Source organism: Hevea brasiliensis, chromosome 15, assembly GCF_030052815.1.
Source record: "Hevea brasiliensis isolate MT/VB/25A 57/8 chromosome 15, ASM3005281v1, whole genome shotgun sequence".
Taxonomy (NCBI): Eukaryota; Viridiplantae; Streptophyta; class Magnoliopsida; order Malpighiales; family Euphorbiaceae; genus Hevea; species Hevea brasiliensis.
Window position 1 is genome coordinate 70,103,007 of NC_079507.1, and position 9,969 is coordinate 70,112,975.

The following is a 9,969-nucleotide window of genomic DNA, read 5'->3' on the forward strand; positions in this document are numbered from 1 at the left end:
ACCTAAAATTTTACTCATGGAAAGTTTAGACATAGGGCTACACTTTTCATGAAGACCACTTAACCCAGTTTTTCCTTTAACCAATTCAAATTGTTAGCACAAGTTGAGTCACTAAAACTGCCAACCCGGAAATTGTCCAAAATACTGTTCCTTTGTTATGCTTGACCAGTTTTGGCAAAAATGCCATAACTTGGTCTCCAAAGCTGCAAATTGAGTGAAACTAGTGCCAAAAGTTTTATAAGACATAGCACAACAATTTTTATGTTTTGACCAAGCTCTAGAAACCATTGCATCCTAGGGAAAATATTAGCCAAACATAGGAATTGAAATCTAGAAAATGTTAAGTTGAACCCAGAATGCCATTTGATACCTGTGTGTTCATTTGGCCATAACTCCCACTAGGAAATTCCATTTGAGATGTCCAATATGATCTGGAAACATGACACTTAGGGCTACAACATTGATTTAGACATCTTTGCCAAATTCTAAGAGTAAAGACCCTAAAAAGAGAGTCAAACATACTGCCCTGAAGTTGGTTATTGCCCTTATAGGACTGAGAGTCCAAGTTAATACACTGACTATAACTCACTATACCAAGCATGAAAAAATTATGAAATTGTACCTGGGAGTCCCTAAGACATAGAGGAACATATCTTGTGAAGGAATCTAAGTCTAAAAATGACCATAAAATGATCAAATGACTGGTCAAAGTTTATTGATCAGGAATTGTAAATTCTGGACAGCTTAGAGGCAAAGGGACCAGTTATGGTATTTTGACCATAACTTGAGTTCTATAACTCCAAATTCAGTGATTCAAAACTGAAATTCAAGTTTAAACATAGAGGAGCAATTGTTATGAAGAAAGTGTGACTAAATAGACATCCTAACCTAGTCAAATTCCTAGATAAAGATAACACATCAACATGAACCTAAAGAAAGGTTCATGGGAAAAATGCTATATATGATAATTAAAATACTCATAAGGAAAATTAAATATTAAAAATGATATGAATATGTAAATTGGGACTAATGTCCTATTAATATAAAATTAATGGTACTAATGAACAGTACTAGAAAATAGTAACAGTGAATAGTGCTAAATTAATTAAAAATGTTTAATTGCCCATAGTATACCTAGACTTATTTATTTAGTTTGGATAAATTGGTATACCAATTAGGGACTATAGATAGCAGTACTGCCTACCGAGAAAATCATGAACTGACAATATATGTCTGGTATGATTGTTCTACAGGCTATATGCCTACTTACTGGCCATTGTGCCTACTTTATTTCTGGCTTTACAAGCCTGACAGCGGGTCTCGTGCCTGACAGCTGGCCTCGTGCCTGACAGATGTATACAGGGTAGACATATGGCTGTCTAACCCGTATACTCCCGTGTATCCAGCTTTTATAATTTGTTATAGGTTTCTTGGGCATTGATAATAATTAATTAATACTGAATATACAATAAGTAAACAGGAAAGATCCTAGTAATGTTAATTGTTTCCAAAGAGAAATAAAAATGTAAAAGACCCAAAAATTATGATTTGCAGATATTAATTCAATTGTTTAATTATTGATATTATAAATTATGCACCACTAAGCGTTATGCTTAGCGCGTTGGTTTTCCATCGCGTAGGTACTGAAGATCAAGAACGCCACATGTGAGTATTCGAACAGAGTTTCACTGCATTTGCCACCGACTAGAGTCACCTCACTAGTCTTTTGTATTTTGGTAGGACCCATGTATAGACTAGTATTTTGGTTCATTATGTTTAGTCATGATGTATTTTATTTTGGACCTGTAATTAAACTTTGAGATTGAAATGAAAACTTGTAATTTATTATCTATGAATTTCTATATGAATGCAATAGATGATATTTCATTTTTAGATCCCATAAATAATTGTAAATGATATGATACAAGAGAATATGATATGGAAATGTATGAAATGAATATGTATATGTTAACACGTGATAGTGGAACCCGCCAGATGCTAATAAAACAGAGGAGGATCTGTACGGGTCTCAACATAAATAAGTTATATAAAAAAAAAAATTCTACAAATAAATTACCTGATTTAAATGACATTAAAATTTACAATAGACATGACTAGACAAGATAGGGTGCTCCAAAGACCGAATGTGGCACTTCTTGCTCGACTATACAATAGACGGGTAAGGGCGCCACAGAAGCAAATCTGATATATATGTGAGATCTATTGACCACAAAACATCCCTTAATTGTGGGTATTTTGAGTAGTCTATTGACCTAGGAATAATTAACAAACTAGCAGAATGCACATGCTATGCATGGGTTAACATGTAATTTTAATTTTTAATTATTATTATTATTATTAAATTAATTTTTTATTTAAATTTCTTTCTTATTTAATTTCATTGAATAAATTTCAACTATTGTGGTAGTAATTTTTTAATTAATTTATGGTATAGCTAGTTAAAATACCTTATCTAATTCTTTTTATATATAAATTGATTATAATTTCTACGATTATTTTGTTTAGAATATAATAATTACTTTATTCATAAAAATAGTTTAAACATTATAAAATTTTCATATTTTATCATTTAAATTTATGTAAAGTGATATTTATTTTCTTTATTACTTTACAAAAAATATATTACATTAATGAAAAATAATATTATTTCCAATAATATATAAATATAATATTTTTTTGTAATTAATATAATAAAAAATTATTTTAAATTAATAATAATGAATTGAATTATTTAAATTTAATAATAATAAAAATGTACAACATTATTATTAATTAAAGATAATATTTTATTATATTATTTTCAAAAATGCAATATCTTCATATTTTTTGCAAGGTGTTAAAATTATTTTTCTATTAATATGATTTTTTTTTGTCAAAAATTTTTTTACAAAAATTATTATCGCTTTATATAAATTTATGATATAAAATATAAAAATTTCATAAAAATTAATTTATTAAATAAATATAAGGTATATGTATATTATCATTTCTGTTAATCTAATAAAATTTACAAAGATATATCCATAATTTTGATACTATAACTTATTTTTTCAATCAACTTTACTTGTATTTATAATAATATTTATTATTTATCTTTGAAATTCTATGACTATATAAAAATATAGTCGGTAAATGATTTCTGCATAAAAATATAATTATTAACTAAAATAGGAAAATAATTTTTGTAATAGCCTGAAATTTTCATTCTTTATTAATTTATTTTATAAATATTTTTTTGAATTAACGAGTAACATTTTTCTTAGTCTTGGTAAGAATATTTTAATTATAAAATTTTATTTAAGTTATAATGAAACCCAATATTATTTTAAATGTTTGAATGGTTATGGGAGTATTTATCTATGCACAATTTAAATATTATTTCTAGTTATAATTGAAATTTATCATATTTTTCAAATAACAATTTATTGACCTTGTTAAATGACTATTACTATTTATTGATAATATCAATAATAAATATATTATTATATTTAAAAATGCATAGTACTTTAATTTCATGAAGTTGATTTCATATAATGATATACATATATTGTAAATTGATGTTCTAGTATAGTATTATTTGTTTTTGGGTGTAAAAAGGGTTAAAATAATGTAATATATAAGTTTATATATTAAAAAAAAAAACTAGCCTATCAGGAGCAGAGAGAAAAACCTTCCTCCCCCCATCTCTCGATCTCTCTCGCTCTCTCTTTTCCCCTCTCTTTCTGCTTTAGACCGATGGCAACTACAGCCCAGGAAGCATGGCGAGTCTCTAACCACCCGGTTGGGCCCAGCGGCGACAAGAAACGGGCATCAGATGGCAAGTTAAACTCATTCTTTTAACGATAATATTTTAGCGATGCATTTAAATCCATTAGTAAATATACTTTAATTAACTATAAATTACATACGGGTCAATAATAAATATACCACTAATATTACCTTTCGCTAATAATAAGTTTTCTTGCAGATTATGTCTAAATATATGATTTCAAATAATCTATTTTAGAACATTTTTTCTTTAATTTTTTGTCATGCGTTCAATTAAAATAATTGATATTTATATGCATACTACCTTCAAAAAATGTTTTGACGTTAGTGCTCATTTATTTTATTTTTTTTTTTATAAGCTATTAATATTAGCTCATTTATGAGAATGCTCATTTATTAATTTCATGTAATTTAATAGTAGAAACTTATATTATTTGATGTATTTCAGTAGCTTCTGTTTTTCAATTTCCAAGATGTAAAATATTCTTCCTTGCAAACTAGAGTGACGAATTTAATTTTTTAATTTAAAAATAAATTTCTTTTTTTTCTTTTTCCTTTTTTTTTAAATTTTCATTACACAATTAAGAAACTAGTCAATTTTATTTTTACCTTTTAATCACATCGTTTTGTTCATTAAAATAGAAGGAATTAATGACAGTAAATCAAATTTTGACATGGAATTAATAAATGCATCAAAAACGACCAATCATTTGTCTCCTAATAAAGAAGAATACAATTAAAGAAATGGCCTCATAAATGAAACATGGTTCAATTAAGGCCGCACAACATTATGGTCTCACACCGTACACACAATATTGAAGTTTCAAGAAGTATGATGATCAAGAAATCCTCTTTATGCTTTAGATTTGATGAATATTTTTCATCTAAATATTATCTTTTTATGTTTCATATAAATAATAATAAAAATTCTTATAACCAAAGAAAATTATCATATATGTTAATGTTCTTTTATAACAATCTTCTGCATTGTAATATGGTTACCTAATTATTAAATTATTAAACATATGTTTGCTTTTTTAAAACTTAAAACAATGACATGACAAGTTGCTAGTAGTTACAATTTTTTATTTTTTATTTATTTTTTTTTTTAAGAATATACATTATTTATTTTGAATGCACGTACTCTTTTATTTTCCTTTCAATTTCTTTGAATTCGGATACTTCCATCACTATCCCATGCTTATGATAATTTTTTGTTTAAATAATATAATTCTATAACCTTTGGAGGAATAAGAAAGTTATTGGAAGTTGCACGCATATATATAGACGCATGCATCTCATCCTGACATCATATTATCATAGCTCTCAAACATTACCCTTTGTTAATGAAATTTTTCCTTGCCATTTATGTGAATAAAGAATTTATTCGATGCAATTGCTGTCAATATTATATAGATAACGAATAATAAAATTGTTATATATACAGTAATTATATCCTAAAATTTCTCACTCATTCTACCCACTATAGATTGTGTATTTGTGTGTATGTGTGATAATTATGAGTTCTTTTAATAAGAAAAATGTGATAGAATTTGAAAAGAGCCATGTGGCCTTCGGAGGAGCAATGCCATTGTGAGTCATTAATCGACTTTCTCTGCCCTCATCTCCTCTCTCTTTCTTGTTTGGTATACAAGCCTTAATCAGATCAAGAGGACGAGTGGAGGAGCCATCTTCTCCTCTCTCTTTCTTTTTCGACATACAAGCCTTAGCCAGATTAAGAGGATAAGTAGAGGAGCCAATAACAATGAAAGCGAATCTATTATATAAGCGAGATCTATTGACTGCAGAACAAGCGTTAATTTTGTATGTTTTTAGTAGATCTATTGACCTAGGAATAGTTGCCAAACCCATGCCAAGTTTTTCTTAGTTTTATTACAAATAATCCATTTTATATATATAAAAAAACTAGTTATATTAGCAAATGTATTTTGATTTAATTAATATAATTAAGATATTTCCTGCATTTCTATTTTTGGTTAAAAAAAGGTAATATCAAGTAAAAATATAGCTAAATTTCTTATTAGGAGCTAAAACATTTAAAAATAGAAGCTTGAATATTCTTGTACATGTGATATAGCTATGTGAATTCCAAATAATGAGGGACAACTTCAATAAATATATGAAAGTACACTGTCTGTATCTAACTTTTCAAGAATCTGGACTGCAAATGCCACAGAAGGAACAACTTAAATCAATGAATAACTATGAATATATTGTGCACACTGTCTATCTAGCTTTATACCAATCTAGATTACAAATGCACAATATTGTTCTGTTGCTTTTCTTAGGCAAGAAAAAAACCAGATTCATTTTTCAAGAAATGCTGGAACCATTTGGCTGATCTCTTTGGTGTTCTTTGCATTGTTCTGCGGTCTACATGATACAATCCGAAGCTTATTGTATAACCATAAGTCCACTCAAAATTGTCTATCAGAGACCAATGGAAGTAGCCTCTCACATCTGCTCCATTCCTGTAATTTTTATTAACTTTTGTAAGATTACCACTTCAACTAAAAACAGAACCCATGATTTTCAAGAACATTGATAGACAAGAAAATGTGAATTTACCTAATTGCTGAAGCCAAAGAAGTGAGGTAACCCTGCATGTACTCTAACCTGTTCACGTCATTGAGCATATCTTCAATGTTTTTGCTGCTAGGCTGTGCATATCCTGCAAGTAGTGTATAATTTTTTAAGTCCTGAGACTGAATTACTAATCTCTGTTTGATAATTGCTAATTATACACGTATTTAAGTTAGTTTCAAATAATTAAAAAAAAAATAGTATTGGGCTTTATTGATATATATACCATTTTCTGTGATGTACATGGGCGTGTTGTTGTATCTATCTTTGAAGTACATGATTGTCTTCTCCATGCTATTTGGAACAACATAGAAGGTAGGCATTGCTGTCTATATGAGGACAAAACAAAAAGCAATGTTAAGTACTGTTATTATCATTTGATTTGTTATTTAAATTGTGAGCTTTGGATATCTTACTGGCTCTCCTATAAGAACTCCATCTTTCTCTCCAGTTCCATAAGTAAAGGTATCTTTAAGTAAATCATCATGATAATTGCATGGTGTCAACAAACAATCCTTTGCATAGAGGGTGCTATAATGGTTGATTCCAATGAAATCCAATTTGTTTGCTAGTTTCCTCTTATCCTCCACTGAAAATGTTGGTAGCCTTAGACCTACAATCTGTTGCATCTCTGGCGGATACTCTCCAAACATAATGGGATCCATAAACCTACACACACCAACGAAAGAATTTGCACTCCTATTAATTCATCTGAGGGCAAGCAGCAACTTTATAGTATAAAACTTTAACTAATTAGAGCAATTTATTACCATGCGGCAATGAAACCTAAAGCTCGTTGAGCAGCCACACGATCGGCTGGAATATCTCTCAATGGCTCATACCAGTAGATATGTAATACAATGCCAATTTTTCCTCCTTGTTTTTCCTATTTCAAGTAATAATTTTATTAAGTAAACATGGTATGGGAAAGAATTCTCTTTTCAGTATTTGAAGTCATAATGTATATAATACCTGATACTTCTTCCGGTAAATTTCAGTTGCTGTGGCATGCGCTAATATCATATTATGTGCAGCAATGTAAGGCTCTAACTCAGAGTTCCCAGCTTTACATTTGCCTACAGGGTAAGAGCATCGATTTGGTGGCCATATTCCACTGTAGTAGCCATATTGGGCTGCCATGTTAGCTTCATTGAGTGTAATCCAATGTTTGACTCTGTCTCCAAAAGCTTGGAAGCAGATATCTGCGAAGTAGCCGAAATCATCCCTATAACAAAATTAAGATGGTAGAGTAGATGTTTATTAATCTTGCTCATATTATTAACAATGGTAGCATTTTATAATTTTCTATAACTAAAACCTCCAAAGCATACTTTTCTAAAATTTTCTTTAACTTTTATAAAAAAAAAAAAAGGTACCAAATATAGAGAAACTTACTGTATTTGAGAACTTAGCCAAGCGCCGTATCGATCTTCTAGTTCTTGAGGAACATCAAAATGATGCAAGGTAACAACTGGTTCTATTCCTATAGAATTAAAGAGGTATACATAAGAATAATAATAATACAAAAGTACTTAAATCTAAGTGTCAAAGTAGCATAAAATAGGGCTATGTATTTACCTTTGAGCAAAAGAGCATCAACAAGCTTATTGTAAAATGTAATTCCTTCAGAATTGATCTCTCCAAATCTACCCTCTATTATTAAGATCAAAATTAATTAAAACATAAAGAAATGAAATAAAAAACTCATATTTAAAGGAAAATTTTTGTGGAACATACTTGGAAGAATTCTGACCCATGAAATCGAAAATCTATATGAATTTACTCCAAGGGAATGCATTAACTCTATGTCGTCCTGTCAAAATACAAGCATAATTTATAATATTTTCAATATTTCTTCTACCAAAAATATATATATATTTTTTCAATATTTAAAAAGAAAAAAGAACCACCATATTTTATTTTTTTCTGCCTCTTGTTGAGACTAGTCAAATTCATCTTAGCACATTTAAAAATTATTTTTATTACTAATATCATTTTTAAAATGATTAAATTACTAGTATCCAATGATTTTTTAATCCCTTAATTTGGCTAAGTTGGATCTTGTTTTTGGTAGAAACTTCATTCTAATTAGTGGAAAACGTTTGCAAATATAATCAAATTAAGTCAAAATTTTTTGCTCTTTTCATCCCTGTTATTGATAGGAACTTTCGGAACTCTAATTAATAGAAAAATAGATTATTTAATTAAGTCAAGAAAATTATTGATTACCAAAAATAGATGATAGTGATCATCAGCTACATCCCCATTGCTTCCATCCGCAGTATTTGTACCAGATACGTGAGTAAATACATCCCAATTGCTTAGGCCTTTGTTGCCTTCCAAGTATGCTCCTTCAATCTGCAGGAATAAACATATATAGAAATTAAAAATTAATCTGCAGGAATATATAGAAATTAATCTGCAGGCCTTTGATGCAAACCAAACAGATTTTTTACTCTTAACAGCAAATTTTCAGGCAAAAAAAAGATTTCTCATAAAGCAAAGCGAATGTTGCTTGCCGGTCTGTGATAGTATAAATTTGTTTAATACAATGCATAAATATATAGAAGAGAAGCTTACATATACCAACCTGATAAGAAGAAGTTGCGGTACCAAAGAGAAAAGAAGGAGGGAATTGGCTACGGTCCAAACATGAACACCTGTCTATCATCAACGCTATTGATGATAGGAAGAGAACCAACACAAAACAGGCTTTCTTCATCCTTCACTACTAATGCTATTCTCTTCTGCTGCTGCACAACTAATAACAGAGGTTAACTTCTTAATTGGATTGTGTAAATGCTGGGATATCGTCGTCCCTTTATATAGAGAACTCATTGGCATTTTTTATATTTTTTTATTACTAGTTGAATATGCTGCCTGCCAATGCAACTTCTCATTTGTGGTCAAATATAATGATCAAACTTGACGGTCAATATCTTGCGAAGTCCAACGGATTAGATTAATTAAGGAAAGGATTGTGCATAATTTATGTTAATTAATTAATTGGTATATAATATATATGCAAGTTGCTGGCATACATAGTTGGTTAAATATCATATTATATCTCTGGCTATCACAACTGCCAAAAGAATGGCAGTTTTAATTTGCTCATTTTTCATGGAATTGCTTTTATTTTTATTTTTTCCTTTTTAATTTAAGCCTTCATGATATAAGGATTTTAAATGGTCGTATTTGTTTGGGGAAATTGATTTCAGGGATTATTAACCTTCTTCATTTTATTTCTCTAGTGGGTAATTTAGGGGTGAGCATTCGGTTCGAACTGAATCGAATTAAATTATGAAAACCGAATTATATATTTTAGAAACCGAACTGGAATGGATGAAAAATCGAATCGAACTGAACCACTCTATTTCAATTCGGTTAGACTTGGTTCAAACTAATCAGTTTTATATTTTATTATTTTTTAATTTAGACTTAATTTTTAAGTTACTTGGTCTAATTTTGACTTTGGTTTAAACCTAATAAATATTAATGAATGGAATTAAATAATTTATATATATATAATTAAATATAATTCATAAATTTCCCATAAAAATAAACCAATTCATAAGT

The 9,969-nt window shown here is 28.9% G+C and overlaps 1 protein-coding gene across 1 annotated transcript; it reads right to left on the reverse strand.

Annotated features, from left to right (window-relative positions):
* Positions 1-5,871: 5,871 nt before the first annotated feature.
* Positions 5,872-9,196, reverse strand: LOC131173838 (beta-glucosidase 18-like). The gene is made up of 11 exons (XM_058136395.1): positions 8,984-9,196; positions 8,623-8,751; positions 8,131-8,206; positions 7,972-8,046; positions 7,789-7,876; positions 7,366-7,618; positions 7,164-7,279; positions 6,810-7,062; positions 6,620-6,722; positions 6,379-6,481; positions 5,872-6,281 (listed from the first exon to the last, which is right to left on the reverse strand). The coding sequence occupies exons 1-11, from the start codon at positions 9,113-9,115 to the stop codon at positions 6,095-6,097; spliced, it is 1,515 nt and encodes a 504-aa protein (XP_057992378.1). The 5' UTR covers positions 9,116-9,196; the 3' UTR covers positions 5,872-6,094.
* Positions 9,197-9,969: the final 773 nt, after the last annotated feature.

Excerpts from the sequence above, each read along its gene's own strand:
- LOC131173838 (XM_058136395.1), bottom strand. The coding sequence starts at position 9,115 with ATGAAGAAAGCCTGTTTTGTGTTGGTTCTCTTCCTATCATCAATAGCG. Across the intron at positions 7,877-7,971 it reads TGATGCTCTTTTGCTCAAAG|GAATAGAACCAGTTGTTACC; the intron begins GTAAATACATAG and ends TTAATTCTATAG. Across the intron at positions 6,482-6,619 it reads CATGTACATCACAGAAAATG|GATATGCACAGCCTAGCAGC; the intron begins GTATATATATCA and ends CACTACTTGCAG.